General features: G+C 34.0%; 4 protein-coding genes across 4 annotated transcripts; 2 read left to right on the forward strand and 2 right to left on the reverse strand.

Annotated features, from left to right (window-relative positions):
- The first annotated feature begins 1,675 nt into the window (after nt 1–1,675).
- Nucleotides 1,676–9,560, forward strand: LOC139088473 (fatty acid synthase-like). Its single transcript, XM_070637716.1, has 7 exons — nt 1,676–2,085; nt 2,225–2,723; nt 2,777–2,879; nt 2,935–4,363; nt 4,710–4,939; nt 5,161–7,475; nt 7,542–9,560. Exons 1-7 carry the CDS (start codon nt 1,676–1,678, stop codon nt 9,558–9,560), a joined length of 7,005 nt encoding a protein of 2,334 aa, XP_070493817.1.
- Nucleotides 9,561–9,888: 328 nt separating this feature from the next.
- Nucleotides 9,889–17,693, reverse strand: LOC139088924 (fatty acid synthase-like). Its single transcript, XM_070638289.1, has 8 exons — nt 17,196–17,693; nt 16,988–17,138; nt 16,724–16,927; nt 16,374–16,666; nt 14,784–16,314; nt 14,602–14,721; nt 14,437–14,546; nt 9,889–14,376 (listed from the first exon to the last, which is right to left on the reverse strand). Exons 1-8 carry the CDS (start codon nt 17,515–17,517, stop codon nt 9,935–9,937), a joined length of 7,173 nt encoding a protein of 2,390 aa, XP_070494390.1. The 5' UTR covers nt 17,518–17,693; the 3' UTR covers nt 9,889–9,934.
- Nucleotides 17,694–18,065: 372 nt separating this feature from the next.
- On the reverse strand, nt 18,066–19,832 carry LOC139088482 (mite allergen Der f 3-like). Its single transcript, XM_070637728.1, has 6 exons — nt 19,712–19,832; nt 19,365–19,651; nt 19,256–19,290; nt 18,973–19,196; nt 18,678–18,916; nt 18,066–18,609 (listed from the first exon to the last, which is right to left on the reverse strand). The coding sequence occupies exons 2-6, from the start codon at nt 19,627–19,629 to the stop codon at nt 18,464–18,466; spliced, it is 909 nt and encodes a 302-aa protein (XP_070493829.1). The 5' UTR covers nt 19,630–19,651; nt 19,712–19,832; the 3' UTR covers nt 18,066–18,463.
- Nucleotides 19,833–20,593: 761 nt separating this feature from the next.
- LOC139088098 (trypsin-6-like) lies at nt 20,594–21,913 on the forward strand. Its single transcript, XM_070637146.1, has 8 exons — nt 20,594–20,761; nt 20,823–20,938; nt 21,005–21,145; nt 21,197–21,294; nt 21,357–21,479; nt 21,531–21,574; nt 21,632–21,691; nt 21,754–21,913. Exons 1-8 carry the CDS (start codon nt 20,665–20,667, stop codon nt 21,843–21,845), a joined length of 771 nt encoding a protein of 256 aa, XP_070493247.1. The 5' UTR covers nt 20,594–20,664; the 3' UTR covers nt 21,846–21,913.
- The last annotated feature ends 76 nt before the right edge of the window (nt 21,914–21,989 follow it).

The raw sequence follows: 21,989 nt of genomic DNA on the forward strand, positions 1-21,989 counted from the left end.
GATTTGGATCCCTCGTTGAAGTCTACAGGACTATCAATAGATATGATCATAGGGTATGAACAGCTGATGTTTTTTTTGTTTTTTATTTTCATACGACTAGACAAGCTTTTTTTGTTTGACGTAAGAATCAGGTGATTTGTATAGTTAAATAATCGTTAATCATGACTGTCAACCTACATATGTGTCTATGAATTTGTTTACAAAAATACTATACATGCCAAGAATTCACGTGCAATTGCAGTACAGAAAAAATATTAATAATTAAACAAAGTTTTTCATTAATAAATTAATTAATTAATTAATGTAATTCACTATTAATTAGGCTGACTAGTTTTATCGAGACAGATCCGGAATTTTTTTCACTGTTTTAAATTTCTCACAAATGTTTTGTTCTGTGTCTCAATTTTTATTTCTAAAAAAAAGCTAATAAATTTACAAATTTCATATATGTCTCGATTTTTTACTAAAAGTACCACTTTAGATAAAACAAGTTCTGTTCCTATTTCTTTGCTTTGAGCCGCTAAGTGGATTTTTAAAAACGTTTATGCAAATCAGATTTTGTGAATCTTGTTACTGACCAATTTGTGTCTTCAATATAATTCTGCTTGAGATATCAATGCATTATATATTCACACATCTTCTGTATATTTACTAATCCTTACGTCGATAAAATTATTAACTTAGGTCAGGATTCTTTGAGATTGGTTATTATTTATTACATCTTTATATTTTCTTAAGTTTCGTTGGTTTTTTCGATATTTTCGTAGTATTTTTCGATGTACTTCTATTGTTTATGCTTAGTATTTATAACTTTTAATGTTAACTTATTCGGTTTCTTGCTATAATTCACTTATTTCTTAATTTTAACTCGCTAACACGTTTTTAATATTTTTCTTTCGGAACCTTACAATTTTGTAAGGTTTTCAGATATTTCAAATTTATAATGACCGTTAAAATTTAATTTTCAAAATTACGTTATTTTTCATATCAATTCCATTTTTAATCAAATAAATCCTTTGATTTTTTGTGGTGTAATTAGCAAATTTGGTCATTGACAGCGCTAGACAATGTTGCAACAAAAAAAATATTGAACAAATGTAAATAGCACAAATTGAGTAAATGTACTAAAATTATTCATAAGTCGATCACGCTACTTTAATTAATTGCTACACATTTTGACCCTATTATATTGTAATTCCATTAAATGTCTACGTAAAATTGCATAAAATGTCATCATACAATAACAAAAAAATTGACAACATTCAAAAAAAGGCAGCGACACACTTTGTTTATATTAGTCAACAAATAAATAATTTCATTCTTAAATTTGTGTCTAATTAATGCAATGTCCCGAGTATGTACACACTGTCATTGTATGAATTTTTAAAACCTTTTTGTTTATTAATTATTTAAATTTTTAAATCGATTAATTTGCAATACCAAAAAAAAATTTCACAATCGACTATAAAAGGCACTGCAATTTTCTTCGAAAGTTACACGTTTGTTAAGTGTCTTAACCAGTGCAATATATAGAAAATCGGAGGACTTATTGTGATTTATTTGATATTATTTTTTGTGCTTATTAAAGAACTATTTGTGGATATACCAAAAACTATAAACAATTTTTAACGACTATAAAAAATTTGAAAAAAATTAAGAAAAATCAGTGAAAAAAATGGAAAATGGTGATGATATTGTTATCTCCGGGGTGTCGGGACGGTTTCCAAATTCACGTAATTTGGACCAACTAAGCTATAATCTATTTAATAAAATTGATATGGTGGATGAAAAGGAGACAAGATGGCGTCATACGAATGCTGAAGTTCCACGTCGTATGGGCAAAACTTTGGATATTGAAAAGTTTGATGCTTCCTTTTTCGGTGTTAATTATCGTCATGCACGTACGATGGATCCGCAAGGAAGAATCATACTTGAACATGCATTCGAAAGTATTTTGGATGCTGGAATATCACCGAAAACATTAAAGGGAAAGAATGTTGGTGTCTTTATCGGTGCCAGTTACAATGAATCGGAAATGAAGTGGATATACGAAAAGTTTTCCAAGGATGGTCTTGGAATTGTTGGGTAAGTTGAGTCAATTCTTAACAGACAATCAGCATATTTTCCTAAATGAGTACCTAATGTTCATACTCATGAACATGCTCCTTGTCTGTTCTAGAATCTGTTTTATTTATTTCCAAATTTCACAAATTTCCTTCCTCAGGTCCGCAAGAGCTATGCTTGCCAATCGCATTTCATTCTCGCTCGGATTTGTCGGACCAAGCTTCACCCTCGATACTGCTTGTAGTTCATCGATGTATGCTTTGGATGTAGCATACAAGATGTTAAGATCTGGTGAAATTGAGGCAGCTTTAGTCGGTGGAAGTAACTTATGTCTTCATCCTCACATTATGCTTCAATTCATCAGACTCGGTGTTGTTTCCAGAGACGGATATTGTCGACCATTTGACAAAAATGCATCTGGATACACAAGAGCTGAAGCAAGTTGCATTTTCTTCCTTCAGAAACGAAAGCATGCTAAGCGTGTCTATGCTACTGTGATGCATTCAAAGACTAATTGTGATGGATTTAAGGAGGAAGGCATCAACTTTCCAAGTCATCATCTTCAAGCTGAATTGATGAAAAACTTTTATGAAGAAGTTGGAATTTCTCCAAGTGACCCTAATATTGGATATTTTGAAGCTCATTGTACTGGAACTAAGGTAAGCTTCAACTAAATTTCTAAGAAAGGAATTGACAATGGTCTATTCCATAGGTTGGTGATCCAGAAGAATGTCGTGCAATTGAAGATGTCATGTGTAAAGGACGAAAGGATCCATTATACATAGGATCTGTAAAATCTAATATGGGTCATGCAGGTAACTACCAATATTTCCAATGAAATGTCCATAAAGTAACATTCTCAATTTTCAGAACCTGGTGCTGGCGTTTGTTCAATGAGTAAAATTCTCCTTGCCTTAGAACATATGAAAATTCCTCCAAATCTTAACTTAACAGAACCTAAGCCTGAAATATCAGGTATTACGAATAAAAAGATGAAGGTTGTACAAGAAGTCACTGACCTCAAAGGACCAATGATCGCTTGTAATTCATTTGGTTTTGGTGGTGCTAATGCTCATGCCTTGTTTAAAGCTAATGGAAAAACTAAAATTAATCATGGAATTCCAAAGGATAATGTTCCAAGAATTGTCACATGGTCAGGTCGTACCCAAGAAGCAATCACAGCAATTATGGATAGTGTTACAAAGCATCCACTTGATGCTGAATATATTGGACTGCTCCACAATTCTCAACGTGAATCCGTTAATGCTAATTTATATAAAGGTTATGGTATCTTCAAGAAGGGCAGCGGCACCGAAAATGCAATTTGTGTTAAAACTGAAACTCAACACTTTAGTGGATTTAAGAGACCAATGGTTTGGGTATATACTGGTATGGGCTCACAATGGTGTCAAATGGGCGCAGATTTAATGAAAATTCCAATGTTTGCTGCGTCGATTGAAAAGAGCCACAATCTATTAGCAAGTCGTGGACTCAATTTGAAGGAAATAATCACATCGTCAGATCCAAAAATATTTGAAAACATTCTATATTCATTTGTTGGAATCGCTGCAATTCAAGTAGCCTTGACTGACATTTTGAAGGCTTTAGAATTGTCGCCTGACTTTATTATCGGACATTCAGTCGGTGAACTTGGTTGTGCATATGCTGATGAGTGCTTTACTGCTGAAGAAACAATTATCTCCGCATATTCTCGAGGTCTTGTAAGTTTGGAGACAAAAGTTATTCACGGATCAATGGCAGCTGTTGGTTTAGGATATACACAATTGAAGGACATTGTTCCTGAAGGAATTGAAATTGCTTGCCATAATTCCTCAGAATCGTCAACAATTTCAGGACCTGCTGATAAAATTGCAGCATTTGTTGACTCATTGAAGGAAAAGAAAATCTTTGCAAAGGAAGTCGAATGCTCACATATTCCTTACCACAGCAGCTACATCAAAGAAATGGGTCCAATTCTGTACAAACGTCTTAAGGAAGTCATCAAGACAAACAAAAAGCGATCAAACAAATGGATTACATCAAGTGTTCCAGCATCACAACAACATATTGAATATTATCAATCATCATCAGCTGAATATCAAATCAACAATTTGGTAAATCCAGTTCTGTTTGAAGAAACTTTAGCACAATTACCAAAGAATGCAATTTTAATTGAAATATCACCACATGGATTATTACAAGCAATTTTAAAAAGGTCAATGGTTGACTCCATCAATATTCCATTAACACAACGAGGAAATAGTAATAATGACGAGTTTTTCATAGGAGCCTTAGGAAAGTATGTCAAATATTTGTTATTATAATTTGAAAGGGAATTCTTGAAGGTTTTGAATACAAAATTAGAATTTTACAAAGTTAGACATTTGTCATTGAATTCAAGAATTTCTGATCTTGGACTTATTACATGGATTTCTGATTCGGAATAGCACAATGTGTTCACTAGGGCACTATTACGTAACCGTACTGACGGTAAGACGTGAAGTTGCCCTTATAGAGTCATGACAATTTGCCGCATTGTGCCACTAGAAAATGTCTCAGCCTTACCAACTTCTCAAGACTAAGACATCCAGAAATCCTGATCTTGCTAACTTATAACACAAACTAATTCAACTTCTATCTCCCAGGATCTTCTGCAACGGATTTGACATCAACGTATCAGCACTTTATCCACCTGTTGAATTTCCTGTATCTCGTGGAACACCAATGATCTCACCAAACATAAAGTGGGATCATAGCGATGATCATTATGTGATGCGCTTTGATGACAAGGATGATGGAAAGAGCTCGTCTAGAAAAGTCACAATATCACTTGGTGAACTTGAGTATGAGTTCATTAAAGGTCATTGTATTGATGGTAAGTACTTCAATTTGTATTTGAGACAAGTCAGACTTGCTTTACAAACCTGAATATATAAATTACTTGTTTTTTATCCAAGAACAACAGGATGCGATTAGTCTACCGAGCGTCTAGGTAGAAACTGAACATTTATGAAACCTAGACGTACGGTCGACAAATCGTCGTCTGTTCCACTCAGAATACATAATCATTTAATTCCTTTCATTCATACTTCACAGGACGTTGCATCTTCCCAGCAACTGGCTACTTATTCCTCGCATGGGAAACATTGGCAATGATGAAGGGTCTCTTGTATTTCGACATCAGTGTTGAGTTTGAGGATGTTAAATTCCTCCGTGCCACATCAATGTCCAATGAGACAGATATCGAATTCACAATAGTTGTTCATCCAGGAACAGGAAGATTTGAGATTTCTGAAGGAACATCCTCACTTGTTACTGGTGTAATAACAGAAGTTGATAATCCAAGAATGAAAGACATCAAAAAGTCAGATGTTTCACCAAAGTCCTTACTGGCCAGCAGAGACTTCTATAAGGAACTTCGTCTTCGTGGATATCATTACAATGACTTGTTTAGATCTGTTGTAGAAGGAAGCTTTGATGGAAAATATGGAAAGATTCTTTGGGATTCAAACTGGATTGCATTCCTTGACTGTCTGTTACAGTTGAAAATTATTGGCAGAGATACAAGATCATTGATACTTCCAACTGGCATTCAAAAAATGACAATCAATACCAAAAAGCATTTAGAAATTTTATCTAAATTTCCAGATGGAGTTCAGCCAGTTTATGAAGCTTTTATTAATCCAGAATTAAAGGCAATTTCATGTGGTGGCATTGAAATCATAAATATGCAAGCAAGTGTTGTTGGACGACGAAAGCCACCAGGTATTCCAGTACTTGAAACATATGAATTCATTCCTTATAACTCTCCAAAGACAATTCTAAGCATGAATGATGCTTGTCGTGTCCTTTCTCAACTTTATATCGAAAATCATCCAACAACTGTAGTTAAAGTTGTAGAAATTGATGGAAATAATGATAAGAATATGATTCTTGAGGATATCCTTGATGCCTTGTTAGATTTGCCACTCATCACTTCAGACATGACGTATTTATCATCGAGAACAATAGATGAAACAGATGATATTAAGGTTCTTAATGAAACAATTGAAGATCAGGAAGAATGTGGAATCATAATCACGTCAAGTGAGGATAACAGCTATTCCAACAAGTTAAGTGATGGTGGATTCTTAGTTATTCGTGGAGAATGTAAGAGCAAAGACAAAGCTTTGAGACAAATTTCAACAATCAGAACTGAAAATGAAGTCTTGTCAGTATTCCAAAAAGTCAAAGCTGAACAAGAACAAGATCCAGTCATTTACTACATTTCTGAAAAGGACACTGAATTTAAATGGATTGAAGATGTGAAAGCTTTAATTCCAAAGGGTCCACTAATTCTTCTAACTGAGAATGAACCAACATCAGGTCTTATTGGATTAGTAAACTGCTTACGTCGAGAACCTGGTGGAACTACAGTTCGATGTGTATTTATTGATGATCGAAAAGCTCCTAAATTTGATCTCAAACATCCACTTTATAGTGATCAGTTGAATCTAGGACTTGCAATTAATGTTTACAGAAGCAAGCAATGGGGCAGCTTTAGGCATCTAAAGATTAATCCAACCTATGTTGAGAAGCCTGCACTTGGTCATTGCTATGGAAATTCATTAGTTAAATCAGATTTGTCATCCTTAAAATGGCTTCAAGGTCCATTAGAACTATCAGATGAAAATATTGTTCGTGTCCATTTTGCATCCTTAAACTTCAAAGATGTCATGTTGGCTACAGGAAAAATTTCTGCAGATGTCTTTGTAGAAAGCAGAATCGAACAGGATTGTGTTTTAGGTTTTGAATATTCTGGAATCGATAGAAAGAACAAACGAGTTATGGGAATGGTAGCTGCAGGAAGTTTAGCCTCTTATATACCTAAAGATCCATTATTAAGCTGGGAAGTTCCAGATAATTGGACTCTTGAAGAAGCAGCTACTGTTCCTTGTGTTTATGGCACTGTTTACTACGCCTTCTTTATCATAGCTCAAATTAAGCGTGGAAAATCAATTCTCATTCATGCTGGTACAGGAGGTATTGGATTGTCAGCAATTCGAGTTGCATTTGCTTATGGACTTGATGTGTACACTACAGTCAGTACAGAAGAGAAGAAGAACTTCTTGTTGAAAGAATTTCCACAACTGAAAAGAGAAAATATTGGAAATTCTCGTGATGTTACTTTTGAGGACATGATTATGAACCGAACAGGCGGTAAAGGTGTTGATTACGTCTTGAACTCATTGGCTGAAGAGAAACTTCAAGCATCAATCAGATGTCTTGGAAAAGGTGGAAAATTCTTGGAAATTGGCAAGTTTGACATGGAAAAAGGAACTAAGATTGGAATGGAATGTTTCTTGAATGAAATATCCATTCATTCTGTTATGCTTGACAAAGTATTGATTGGATTGGATGCTGATAAGATGGTAAGAATTTCGATTTATCCTTAATTAATTTGAATATTTACATATGCCTTTAAAACTCAATTCCAGGTTTTGCGCAGCATTTTAGAGAATGACATCCAGTCTGGAGTAATCAAACCACTAAAAACCAATATTTTCCCAGCTAATCAAATCGAGCAAGCATTCAGATTCCTTGCAAGTGGAAAACATATGGGAAAAGTTATCCTTCAGATTCGTAAAAGTGAAACTGACAATCCAACTCTTCCGATTACAGTATTGCCACGAGTTTATTGTCATCCTAAATTCACATACATAATACCTGGTGGTCTCGGAGGATTTGGATTAGAATTAGCCGATTGGTTGGTATTGCGAGGATGCAAAAATCTTGTATTGAGTTCAAGTCGTGGTATCACAAAGCCTTATCAAGCATATCGCATCAAGACTTGGGAATCTTATGGAGTTACGGTCGTGGTCAACACTTCAAATATTACATCGAAAGAAGGATGCGAAAAACTTATTCTAGCCGCAAGAGAGTTAGGTCCAGTTGGTGGTATTTTCAATCTCGCTGTTGTTCTACGTGATGGCATCTTTGAAAATCAAGATGCAACTAAATTTAATGAATCAATGGCACCAAAAGCTGTTGCAACAAAATATTTGGATGAAATTTCTCGAGTTCTATGTCCTAAACTTCAATATTTCGTTGTATTTTCGAGTGTATCTTGTGGTCGTGGTAATGCTGGTCAAAGTAATTATGGTATGGCAAATTCAGTGATGGAAAGAGTTATGGAACAAAGACATAGTCTTGGATTACCAGCAAAGGCAATTCAATGGGGCGCTGTTGGTGAAGTTGGATTGGTTGCTGATTTGCAGGAAGATCTTTTGGACATGGAAATCGGTGGAACTTTACAACAAAGAATCTCATCATGTTTGGAAGAACTTGATACATTGATGACTGTGAACCAACCAATAGTTGGTAGTATGGTTGTAGCTGAGAAACGCTATGCATCCTCAAAATCTGGTAATGTGTTTGAAGTTATTCTTAATATCATGGGTATTCGTGATGCTAAGTCGGTTTCAATGGAGACCACACTTGCTGAATTAGGAATGGATTCATTAATGTTGGTCGAAATTCAGCAAACACTTGAACGAGAATATAATTTCGTTATTACTGCTCAAGACTTGAGATCAATGACTCTAAATAAACTGATTGAAAGTGTTGGCAGTAAAGAAGGTGGAGAGAAAGGCAAAGATGCTGAACTTGGTGTCCATATGCTAATCAGGAATCTCGGAGATGAAGCCAACAGTAAAGAGACCTTAATTTGCTTATCTGAAAATAAAAATACAAATCGACTGAATCTATTCTTCCCTGGAGTTGAAGGATGTGGAGGAGATGTATGGAAGCTTGTAGCCAAACGAATGACTGGATCGTCTTATATGTTCCAGCACAAAAATATCGCCAATGCCTCTTCAGTCAATGAATTTGTTAGCGAAATTTATTCAAAAGTTTTAAATCTGTTCAACGAATTTGCTGACATTCATCTCATTGGATACTCCTTCGGTTCGATTATAGTCCTTAAACTTGCAGAAATGCTTGAGCAACAGCACAAAGTTCCAAAAGTTACATTAATTGATGGATCGCCAATTTTCCTCAACACACTTGTCCGAGATCATTTAGTTACTAATAATTTTGAAGAAATTATTGAAACATTGATTCTTAAAACAGTCGTGGAAGGAACGATGCGCGGTGAGAATTCCAAAGTTATTCACATCCTTCAATCAAAATTATCACTTGTCGAGAAAATAAGCGCGTTAGTAAATGAAATTGACGGATTAAAAATTTACTCAGAAAGTCATATAGCCGAAATGATTAAAGTTATTCTGGACAGATCTCGCTTGATATACAACCTCAACATAAATGAGTTTAGCTTATTAAATAAAGTTAAAATTAAACTGATTCGACCACAAAGTTCTGCATTGAAGAATCTCGAAAATGACTATGGCTTAACTAGATATTCAACTCATCCTGTTGATGTACGATTTGTAAATGGAGATCATCTTTCGATGTTAGATACAGAAGACTTCCGAAATATTTTAAGCGAAGATTTATAGAACAATTATTAACAATGAGCCTTGCAACTTAATCAATATTCCACTAAGAGCGTTTAATTAATTTAAATCACAATATATCCAAAGTTCCTCCGTTTTCTATCTAAATTCCATTATTAAACGCTCTGAAAACCCAATAAGTGCATTTAACCAAAATAGCTAATATAGTGTAATCATAGTTTTAGTTTAGTGTTAAGTCCTAAAGTCCTACATAACAATATATATCACTATAAATAATCATATCACTGAATGCTTAATAAACTTTAATTGTTTTTGAAAAATAACTGTCAAATCTTTATTTTAATCTAATTACTTTAGCAATCACCAATAACATTTCTTAATCCTAAATTCCAGTCACCAGAAACAGCATGAATCATCTATATCAAGTTATGCTTCTTAAATGATGCTTTAGATTCCAAAGCTGGATCATTTTCATTGATTATCTGCACAAGTTTTGGATTTTCAAGCATTGAGAAGTGATTGCCCTCAACATACTTGATTGAAACAGTTCCATTTGTTATTTTATGTAGTCCATAATCCTCCTCAACATCAACAATCGAAATTTCTGTTGGTCGAATTAATGTTAGTTGTGATTTCAGCATAACTTTTGGATCATGTTTGTAATTCAAAACCATTTTGATTCTTTGGAATAAGCAGTTAGCCATTGAACGTAAATAATCCGTACTGTAGATATATTGATCCTTAGCCATTTCTATAAGTGTATCAACTCTTTCTTCCCATGTTGGATTATTAGCCATTATTTGAAGAATGTCAGCCTTTTCATCAGGATAGACAGTTCTTAAAATGCCTGCTAATAATACAGTTTGTACAGCTTCATCCGAATCAGCCATTGGCATTTGATCAACGACTAATTTTTTAAGGAATTTCGGTGCTCCATCTATTAATAATAATTTACCCTTTTTACCACTACGTTCCAACATTTTTGTTAATTCTATAGCAACAATTGCACCAAATGAATAACCTACAATATAGAAATTTTCTTTTGTTTTGTCAAAGACAGTCTCCATAATTTCATCATAAACGAAGTTTGTGACATCACTGATATTTTCAAAGTTTGATTTCATGAGTTGCAGCATATATGTCGGTAGGGAAATTGCGCTTGCAACATTTCTCCATGCATTTCCAGCAACACCTTCAATACCCGGAATTAAAAGAACACATGAGGTATGCTTAGTGCTGTTATCTTTTGACATAAGTCTTAAAATAGTTTGATTTGATGTTTCCTCATCGCCCAAATTACGAAGCATAAGTTCAACACCAACAGGAACATCATCACTTGCAAATTTAACTTTAGAGCTTTCAACTTCAACTGTTTCTGATGCAGCTGTGAGTTCTTGTAATTTTCTGAATGTCAAAGATCGTAAGTCTTGTGGTGTTAGGAAGAGTTCATATTCACGTTCCAGCATTTGACGAATTTCAACACCCATCAAAGAATCCATACCAATTTCTGATAGTGTTGAATCCATTGGTACAGATTTCATATCACGGATTGACATAATGCTCATAACAGCTTCAATTACACTAAAACCTGCACCAACCTTTGCTTTTTTCTCAGCCACAACCATACTACCAACTATTGGTTGGTTCACAGTCATCAATGTATCAAGTTCTTCTAAACATGATGAGATTCTTTGTTGTAATGTTCCACCGATTTCCATATCCAAAAGATCTTCTTGCATATCAGCAACCAATCCAACTTCACCAACAGCACCCCATTGAATTGCCTTTGCTGGTAATCCAAGACTATGTCTTTGTTCCATAACTCTTTCCATTACTGAATTTGCCATACCATAATTACTTTGACCAGCATTACCACGACCACAAGATACACTCGAAAATACAACGAAATATTGAAGTTCAGGACATAGAACTCGAGAAATTTCATCCAAATGTTTTGTTGCAACAGCTTTTGGTGCCATTGATTCATTAAATTTAGTTGCATCTTGATTTTCAAAGATGCTATCACGTAGAACAACAGCCAGATTGAAAATACCACCAACAGGTCCCAATTTCATTGATTCTCTAATAAGTTCTTCACAACCAGTCTTTGATGAAATATCAGAAGTGTTGACCACGACGGTTACACCATAATCTTCCCAAACTTTTATTCTATATGCTTGATATTGCTTTGTGATTCCACGACTTGAACTCAATACAAGCTTTTTGCATCCTCGCAATACCAACCAATCAGCTAATTCTAAGCCAAATCCTCCAAGACCACCAGGTATTATATATGAATAATAAGAATTGCAATAAGCCCTTGGCATTGCAGTTATTGGAAGTGTCGCAATATCATTTTCATTTTCACGAATTCGAAGTAAAACTTTTCCCACATGTTTACCACTTGCAAGGTATCTGAATGCTTCAACAATTTCGTTAGCATTGAAAACTGTAGTTTTTAACGGTTTTATTATTCCTGCTTTGATATCTCTTTCAAGCATTCTTTGAAGCACCAATTTTGTTTCATAATCTGCTTGGAATTTATTATCTACTAAAACTGAATGGAATGAAATCTCTTTTAAGAAGGTACCAAGACCAATTTTTGTGTCATTTGCTAAATCAAATTTGCCAATTTCCAAGAACTTTCCACTTTTACCAAGACATCTGATTGATGCTTGAAGTTTCTCTTCAGCCAATGAGTTCAAAACGTAGTCAACACCTTTACCGCATGTTTGGTTCATAATCATGTCTTCAAAAGAAACATCACGAGAATTTCCAATATTTTCACTTTTCAGTTGTGGAAATTCATTTAACAAGAAGTTTTTCTTCTCTTCAGTACTGACTGTAGTGTACACTTCAAGTCCATAAGCGAATGCAACTCGAATAGCAGCAATACCTACTCCACCTGAGCCAGCATGAATGAGTATCGACTTTCCTTTTTCAATTTTTGTTGTTAAGAAAAATGCGCTATATACAGTTGCATAGACAACGGGAACAGTTGCTGCTTCTTCAAGCGTCCACTCTTCAGGACAATCCCAAATTAATGTATCATCTGCTTTAATATGAGTTGCTAAAGCCCCAGAAATTACCATTCCCATGACACGTTTACCACTTTCATCGATTCCTGAGTATTCGAATCCTAAAATACACTGTTGTTCTAATCTTCCACTTCCAAAAACTTCTGCAGTTAATTTTCCTGTTGCTAACATAACGTCCCGGAAATTAAGTGATGCATATTGAAGTCTAACAACATTACCATCTGGTTTACCATGATTGTAGGGTCCATGTAGCCAAGTCATTGAAGAGAGATCTCCACGAACTAAGCAGTTTGCATAACAATGATCAATTCTTCTTCCATCTTCCTTTACGGGTTCGAGTAGCAAATGTCTGTAGCTTCCCCATTGACCGTTCTTAAAAACATTTATTGCTAATCCTTGTTTTAAAAATGATTTGTAGAAATCATTATCAACATTAAATTTAGGTGATCTAAAGTCATCAATGAATACACATTTGAGGTTAGTTCCATTTGGTTCCTTTCTTATGCAGTTAACAAGTCCCAATATTCCTGAAAATTCTTCCTTTTCTGAATATGCTAAGACTGGTCCTTCTTTGACATTTTTTCTTAACTCATCCATCCAATCAAAGTTATGAGATGTAATACGTATAACCTTTTGTGAATAGCCAGGAATTTTCTTTTGACATTGAAGCATCACAATTGTTTCATCCTCTGTTGGAATAATTGCAATCAATTGATGTTTTGATGAAAGTTGATTAAGAACTGATAAATTGATCTCGTTTGCTTCTCTTGATATAATGAATCCATCATTTTGAACATTTCCTGATATCGCATCTAAGAAGCTTTTATCTGTTAAGCAGTTGCTTCTGATCACCATAAATGTATTTTTGAATGTCGTCAATTTTGAATCACTGACAATTATATTTCCTAGTTCCATAGATTTTGAAGTGAGATAATTCATTTCAGCAGTTACGAGAGGCAAATCACCAAAAGCTACAGCCAATACATCAGAAATTGGAGCTTTGCCATCATCTGCATCAATTTCAACAGAAAGTACTTTAGTTGTAGGCAAATTTTCAAGTGCCAATTGAACACAGAATCTCGCCATATCAGCTTTATTCAAATATGGTGTTGGAAGATGTGGAACAAATTGATAAGTCTCTAGAACTGGTATGCCTGGAGGACGACGTCGAGCAACTGGGTTAGCTTGCAATCCACGAACTTCTATGCCACCACATCGTAAAATATTTCTATTCTTATCTCTCATAACTTCCAATGATATACCTTCATTTTCAAATGATTGAACTAATGACTTATGAATATGAGGATTAATCGAAAGCATTTGAATACCAGTTGGCAGCAATAATGCTCGAGAATCTTGACCAATAATAAAGACTTGAAGTAAACAATCCATAAAAGCCACCCAATTTGCATTCCATTTAACTCTTCCCATCATTCCATCACTACGTGCTTGTTCAACTGATTTGAATAAGTTGTTGTAATGATATCCACGCAGGCGCAATTCCTTGTAAAAATCTTTGGTTAATAATGTTGGATATCCATTATCTTCTGGTCTTTCAATTTCAGTTAATTTTACGTTATCAACAATTTTTACATAGCCTGTTGCAAGAACACTAGTTCCTTCTGTGATCTCGAATCTTCCAGTTCCGTGTTGAATCATGACAATTAGCGCAACATCTTGACTTTTGGGTAGTGCAGTAGCTCTTACAAATTTCACATCTTCAAAAATGACACCAACTTCAAAGAAATACACTCCCATCATAAGACCAATTGTTTCCCAAACGAAATGAAGGTATGCTGTTGCTGGGAACAGAACTCGTCCTGCAATTCATCATAATGAGGATTATTGAAGGAATAAACAAAATTGTTATAATAATTTACCATCGATAGTATGTCCATTGATATAATCAAACTCCTGATCTGACAAATTAATGACAAGATGACGTTCGCCACTGCGATTCGACTTTTGACTCTCAAAACGTGTTACAAACCTATTTTAAGCATGAATTTACTATTTATTGAATTAAATTTTGAAGGTTTAATTACCATTCTTCACTGTGTTCCCATCTTATCAAAGGAGATATCATTGGAGTTCCTCGAGATACAGGAAAAGCTACAGGTGGATATAATTTGCTAACATCCATGTCCACACCATTCTCGTGCAATCTACGTCAATAATTCAATTTTATAGACTAAATTCATATTATTCATGACCAATTAATACTTACAATCCAAGTGAGCTCAAAAAGAATGTAGAGTTATTCTTATTCTCACGTTGAGTAAGACCAACATGCACAGCTTCTGGCATAGACTTTCTTAAGATAGCTTGAAGTAGACCATGAGGTGCAATTTCAATTGTAAGTGCATTTCTCGGAAGTAGACTTGAAGTTTCTTCAAACAGAACTGAGCTCAATAAATTGTTTGTGTGATAATATGCTGAAGAATATTGTGCTTCAGGAAGATCCCACTTAACTTTAGGTACACTGGAACTTAACCATTTGTTTGATCTTTGTTTTGGTTCCTTGATTACTTCTGTAAGACGTTTGAGTAGATTCGGTCCCATTTCTGATATATATTTGCTATGATAAGGAATATTTGAGCATGCAACTTCCTTTGCAAATATATTTTTAGATTTAAGTTCCGCAACATAATCAGCAATTTTTTTAGCCGGTCCAGAAATTGTACATGAATCAGCTGAATTGTGACATGCAATTTCAATTCCTTCTGGTACCATTGATCGAAGCTTCTTATATCCCAATCCAACGGCAGCCATTGATCCAAATACGACATTTGTTTCAAGACTTGCCATACCACGAGAATAAGCTGAAAGAATCATCTCTTCGGCTGTGAAGCATCCATCAGCATATGCACAACCAAGTTCACCAACCGAATGTCCAATAATAAAATCAGGTTCAATTTCTAACGCTTTAAGGATGTCAGTCAGGGCAATTTGAATAGCAGCAATTCCAACAAATGAGCACACAATATTTTCAAACATATTAGGATCTGAGGACGTAATAATTTCTTTTAAATTAAGTCCTTTTTCTGCCAATATGTTATGACTCTTTTCAATAGATTCAGCAAACATTGGAATTTTCATTAAATCAGTACCCATTGTGCACCATTGAGATCCCATTCCTGAATAAACCCACACCATTGGCCTCTTAAAAGCACTGTACTGCTTGACATCTTTATTTAAGCACGTTGCATTTGAAGTTTGATCAGTTTGTGAAAATACACCAAATCCACGATAAATATTTGCTTGATGAGATTCACCAGTTGCACAGCTATGTAAAAGACCAACATACTCAGCATCTAATGGTTTTTGAACAATACTGTCCATAATTGTATTAATTCCTTCTTCAGTTCTACTTGACCATATAACAAGACGTGGTAATTTATCAGTTGGTATTCCATGATTGACCTTCTCCTTAGGATTAGCTCTAAACAAAGCATGTGCATTTCCACCACCAAATCCAAATGAATTAACGCTAATCAATGGACCAGTGAGATCTTCCGTTTCAGCTACAACTCTCAATCGTCCCGATTCTAACGATTCCAATCCAGATCGTACTTCAGTAAAATTTATATTTGGTGGAATTTTTTGATTCTCATATGATAATATCATTTTAGCAATCGAACATGCGCCAGCTGTACTTTCTGAATGACCCATATTTGACTTTACTGAACCGACAGGAAGTGGCTTGTCGCGACCCGTACAAAATACAATGTCTAAAGCACGGCATTCTTCTGGATCACCTAAAGTTTTAGAGGTCACGTAGTATAACCTTTTAAAGGAACTTGAAATTTTTACTTACCAACGACCGTGCCAGTACTATGAGCTTCAACATAATCCACAGAACTTGGAGCAATGTTAATATCCTCGTAGAATTCCTTCAACAATTTCATCTGCATTTTACCACTCGGATAAGTAATTCCTTCTTCCTTATAACCATCACAATTAGTCTTTGAATATAACAGATTAGCATAAAAGCGTTTAGCATCTTTAACTTTTTGTATGAATAATACACAAATTGCTTCTGCTCTTGTATATCCTGAACCATCCTTATCAAATGGACGACAATATCCATTTTGAGCTAACACACCCAAACTGTAAAATCATAAATTCAATGTATTGATTTTTCATATCTAAATGTCAGTAACTTACCGAGCAAATTGCAACGTAACATAAGGATGTAGCAACAAGTTAGATCCACCAACAATAGCCGCATCAATTTCACCATTTCGAATAGCGTTAAAAGCACAGTCAAGAGCATACATAGAAGAAGAGCAAGCTGTATCCAGTAAGAATGAAGGTCCTGTTAATCCTAAAGTAAAAGAGATCCTATTTGCTAACATAGCACGAGCACACCTAGATATTAAGCATAGAATTAAATTGATGGATTAATTGAGTAATTATATTGGAACTTACCCAGTTATACCAAAACCACCAGTAGATACTTTTTCATAAAACCACGTTTTCTCAGATTCCGCAAAACAAGCACCAATAAAAACACCAGTCCGACTGCCTCGCAATGACTTTGGGTTGACGCCTGCATCAATTACTGCTTCATAAGCGTGTTCTGGATTTAAATACACAATTTTACACTATGTCACAACAATAATCACTTAGAACATACCTAAAAGCATACGACATTGCGGATCCATTGTATGAGCTTGCTTGAAATGAACACCAAAGAAGGTTGCATCGAATTTTTCCAAATTTGAAATTTTTCCCATGCGTTTTGGAATCTCAGGGTTCGTGTGTTTCCATCGTCTTTCATCATCATCAACCATATCCACCTTATTATAAAGGTTATAAGCAAAATCGTGCATGTTATTCGAACTTGGAAATCTTCCAGAAATACCAGAAATGACAATTTCATCTTCGGGAGTTAATGGATATGCACGAGAAAATAATTTCTTATTTTGTTGAGGTTCGACCGATGGGCAACCTTCCATAATTTTTCTTCACAAACTTTAAATTAACAACGATGGATTTTGGAAATTTAATGTCAAAATTTATATTTGAGTTAAACTTCCAATTGTATTAAGGCACTTTTTATCTTATTTGTATTTTCACACAAGTTTTTTACTTTTAATTTGCACTAGGAGGAGTTAAAACTATAACTGAAGAACTAAGTTCTAATGCATGTCAATTTATAGTCAAAAATTTTGCATAAATTTTAAAGTTTATGTTGATTAGCATAATTATAATAAATTCATAAGTCAGCCAGCTATTGATTTTATGAATTTAAATTATAAATGAATTAAAAACCCGATGGAATTCCTTATTACCCAAAAATTATGTCAAATTTAATAATGACCTTTTTTTGATATTTCACTTGTTTATGAAGTTATTTATTTAAATTATCGTGTGCCGGTTTATGTGTAAGAAATTAGAATCAAATTTAAGTGCATGAACTTACTTATTGTTCTGTTTGAACATGAAACTGAAAAAATGAGCAAGAATTGATCAATAAAATTTAGAAAAATTAAAGAAAAAAATCTTATGATGCAATTAGTTAAAGAAAATTTTGTAAGTTATGGATTCGCTATCAGAACCTTTGAGTGCTTTCAAATTACAAACTTTCTAAAAAGCTTTATTTTATGAACAAATGAAATATTTAAATTTAAATTTTCGAGCTACACATCTCTTTGAATTAGAACCTATATTGCTGTCTAGTGCTAATAAGTGAATGACCAATATCAGTGATGGGTAGCCTTTTATTTTCGAGGGACATCTTGATGGTAAACCTCGACCAAAACCCTACAAGGCATACGGTTCGTGGTCATTCCAAAAATTATTAGCGGCACCACCACTGATCCATATTAAACGACAGCATAACAAATCCCTATTAAAAAGCTTCGCATTGCTCGAAATTAACTTTTTCAACAAAATAATCTATTAAACTCCTGTATAGTATCTGATAAATCCTCGTATCATAGGATTTTCAATACGAGTAAAAACGCTTGGAATTGGATATCCGCAAATGTTACTACCGAAAGATATAATACCGACTTGAAGACAACCAAATTGTAGAACAGCGCCGCCTTTAAAACAAAGACATGAAAAGAACAAATGTAATTTTAAAAAGAACATTTCTTTCATTGTGTCTTACCAGAATCACCTATGTAAAAAATGATAAAGAAATGGTAAATATAAACAATGTCAATTGATAGATTTAATTGATAAAATTTAAGCTTACCACTGCAACTGTCAACCTCATTTTCAACAGCTGCACAAAGCATTCTATCCGTAATGTCACCACCCCAATTCAAATAACACGAATCATTGTCAATAATTTCTTGATGAATTTCGTATAAATCATGTGGATATTGTCCAACTTCATTTAAACCCCTAGAATAACGTTGAATAGTTAAAAGGTTCAATTCCAACATAAAAACAAAACTTACCATCCAGCAAGCTTAACAACAGACCCAGCATAAGTTCGACATGCTTCATTAGCTAGAATAACAGGTCTTATATTGGGAATTCCCCAAAAAACTCCACGAATTCTCATAACAGCTGCATCACAATCTAATGTAACTGGATTGTAATTCGGGTGAATATGATAAATTTCAACATTAAATAAGTATCCACCAACAACACGATTTGATGTGCCACCAATAAGTGTTATCTATATCAGTGAAAATAAAGAGTTGTAAAATCAAGGAAATGATGATACGTTACACTCACATATTCCGGTGAAATTCGCGACTCGACACAATGTCCTAAATGTAGATTAATTGATGATAAATATGTTTTACATACATGTTATCAATACGCAATATTAAAAGTTTGTCACCTGCTGTGAGACTCCATATGGGTGAAATTATACTTGCACTGCATTCAAATCTTTCGAATATATGAAGTGATAATTTAAATGGATAATTTCGGATGTCAGCTGGTTGTCCGTTTAAAATGTATGGCGTGAAGGTATCATTACCTTTATCACGAGGTGGAATACGTTTGCATGGAGTTTCATGTGGTTTTTTATCCACAATAAATCCATTAATTGTTCCAATTATAGGCAACAGAATGCAGAAAATTATGAATGCTTTTGTCATCATTTTTTTACAAATTTTAAAATACCTAAAAATAAATAAAATTAGCCATTTTTTAATTTTTTTTCTCAATAATTTTTCAACTTACCTTTAAGAAAAAAGCAGTCTATTGTCTTGTGAAGCCATGAAACCTTTGATAAAAAAAAGTTTTAAAATAAACTTTCTCAAAAAAAAATTACTCTAAATTTCTTATCAGTTTTGAAATGTTTCTCTCTTAACTTTTTGTAAGAGGAAACAATAGATGTAAAAAGAGTAGCCTGTATATCATTTGTATACGATACAATGTCTTATCATTAACGTTTTTACAAACATGTCTACTCATAGCTACCTTTTAACTTTGTCATAGTGATGAAATTGATAAAAGTATCAATGAAATGCTTTTATTGTGTAGTTTAAAGAGCTTTAGAACATTTTTCTGAGTTAGGTCCTTATTGGTTCTTAATTATCGGAGCTCGAAATCGATTCCGACCTGTGCTGCTCGGGATATTGTTTTTTATACTATCCAGAGCTCGAAGTCAAAGCAGATTTTTGATGGAAAAGTGAACTCGACTTCATATGAATTTCCGAGCAGCACAGCGTACTAGGCTACCGCTGCGTGGTCGTATTCGCGGTGAGAAGCAAAGCTGTTCTGACGGTATCGTGATGGTTGGCCAAATTTGATGCTCGGGTGTTGGAAAAAATCTAAATTCAAAGTCAAATTAAAGTTTGATAAAATTTTAAGAACCGGATTTTTTTAGGTTATGTTAATCCTGTATCATCTCAAAACCAATCATATGAATCACACTCAGCAATAATTAAGATTTTCCAATTCTCATTTTTCCGAATAATTCTTATCAAATGATGTCGAAGCATTTTCAAAAATCTCCCATGTTTAATTTTATCTAAAAACAATACTTGATAAAATGTTGTATTAGAACAATATTGTATTGGTTGTTATTTATATGAATGTTCAGTGATTATTAATAGTCATTGTTATTTTAGTTATTGAAAGCAAAAGAACATTTTGGATATTAAGGAAACAGAACTGAACGGAAAAGTACTATGAAGAATTTGGAAATTGGATTATTGTTGATTCTTTGTTTAGCTACAGTTGATCTGAAGATTCTCTCAAAACAGATTTGGCAGCCTTACATACTTGGTAACTATTTTGAAATACTCTTAATAACCGAAAGTTAATTAAAGCTCTTGAACCTTTAAAGGTGGTGAAGACGTCAAAGACTTTTCAAATTTTGCTTACGTTCTGTCGATGCGATACATAGATTTTCACATATGTGGTGCATCAATTATTCACTTAAAATGGGCACTTACAGCAGCAGTAAGCATGACTAATTTGTTGTTAAACATGACTTTGTCGTATCTAATAATTTTTCATTTTCGTCAGCACTGCTTCGACGATAAAACTTTTGTTGACATGGTGTCATTTAAAGGTGGCAGTGCAAACAGATTTATTGGTGGTAAAGTTGTACATGCTGAGCAATTCTTCCTTCATCCTCAATATGATGCGCCAACTTATGATTTTGATGTAACTAAAATAATGTTAATTTGTTGACACGTTAAAGATTATGAATTCTAGGTAGCTGTCGTGAGAACTATTGAAGACTTCTCAGGTGATAATATGCAGCCAATTCGTTTGATTGGATTTAATACAATACTGCCTGCTGGATTAGTCGGGTAAGGAATATTCTAAATTGTACAATCCTAAATCTATGCACCATGTTACACTTCCATTATAGATCCATCGCTGGATGGGGTGTGACTTCATCTGGAAGTTTATCAATCAATCTTCAAAAACTGGATTTACCAATTTGGAATCAAAGAGATTGTTCTGAACGTTGGTCACAGAGAGTGAATTTGAAGTATAAGAATTGTTAACATAGTGTATAAGTATATTAATATTGCCATTTTAGTAAATTCTGTGCTGGTGGAACTGCCGGACTTGACAGTTGCAATGGTAAATTCTTAAAATTAAATCAATTGACAATTCAATAAATCAATATACATTCTTAAGGTGATTCTGGTGGACCGATGGTAGTCAATGGAATGCAAGTCGGAATTATATCTGCAGGAGGTAATTAAATTATTAAAATAACTAACTTACCAATTTTCTGAATTGAATTTTTATGCTTCCAGCGACTGATTGCGGCATTGCGTATCCAAGTTTGTTTGCAAACATTACTCACCCATCTATCAGAGCATTTATCATGGAGAGAACTCGTGTTTAACATTGTTTAATTAATTAATTTAAAAGAGAAAATTTCACGATATAAATTTTTATTTTTCAAGAACAAAAGCCAACGTGTTTTATAAATTCAAATTTTTTAAGTTTAGGGGAAAATCAACTGTTGTTTGTTTACTTTTGATTGAGT

This window comes from Chironomus tepperi, unplaced genomic scaffold (genome assembly GCF_022539635.2).
Source record: "Chironomus tepperi strain 1889 unplaced genomic scaffold, CSIRO-AGI_Ctep_v1 contig_12, whole genome shotgun sequence".
NCBI lineage: Eukaryota > Metazoa > Arthropoda > Insecta > Diptera > Chironomidae > Chironomus > Chironomus tepperi.

Coding starts and splice junctions, on each gene's coding strand:
- LOC139088473 (XM_070637716.1), top strand. CDS start 1,676: ATGGAAAATGGTGATGATATTGTTATCTCCGGGGTGTCGGGACGGTTT. Junction 2,724..2,776: donor CTCATTGTACTGGAACTAAG/GTAAGCTTCAAC, acceptor TCTATTCCATAG/GTTGGTGATCCAGAAGAATG. Junction 4,940..5,160: donor TAAAGGTCATTGTATTGATG/GTAAGTACTTCA, acceptor CATACTTCACAG/GACGTTGCATCTTCCCAGCA.
- LOC139088924 (XM_070638289.1), bottom strand. CDS start 17,517: ATGGAAGGTTGCCCATCGGTCGAACCTCAACAAAATAAGAAATTATTT. Junction 16,928..16,987: donor GGTGGTTTTGGTATAACTGG/GTAAGTTCCAAT, acceptor CTTAATATCTAG/GTGTGCTCGTGCTATGTTAG. Junction 16,315..16,373: donor TAGTACTGGCACGGTCGTTG/GTAAGTAAAAAT, acceptor CTAAAACTTTAG/GTGATCCAGAAGAATGCCGT.
- LOC139088482 (XM_070637728.1), bottom strand. CDS start 19,629: ATGATGACAAAAGCATTCATAATTTTCTGCATTCTGTTGCCTATAATT. Junction 19,291..19,364: donor CATATGGAGTCTCACAGCAG/GTGACAAACTTT, acceptor ATCTACATTTAG/GACATTGTGTCGAGTCGCGA. Junction 19,197..19,255: donor CGCGAATTTCACCGGAATAT/GTGAGTGTAACG, acceptor TCACTGATATAG/ATAACACTTATTGGTGGCAC.
- LOC139088098 (XM_070637146.1), top strand. CDS start 20,665: ATGAAGAATTTGGAAATTGGATTATTGTTGATTCTTTGTTTAGCTACA. Junction 21,480..21,530: donor TCACAGAGAGTGAATTTGAA/GTATAAGAATTG, acceptor TTGCCATTTTAG/TAAATTCTGTGCTGGTGGAA. Junction 21,692..21,753: donor CGGAATTATATCTGCAGGAG/GTAATTAAATTA, acceptor TTATGCTTCCAG/CGACTGATTGCGGCATTGCG.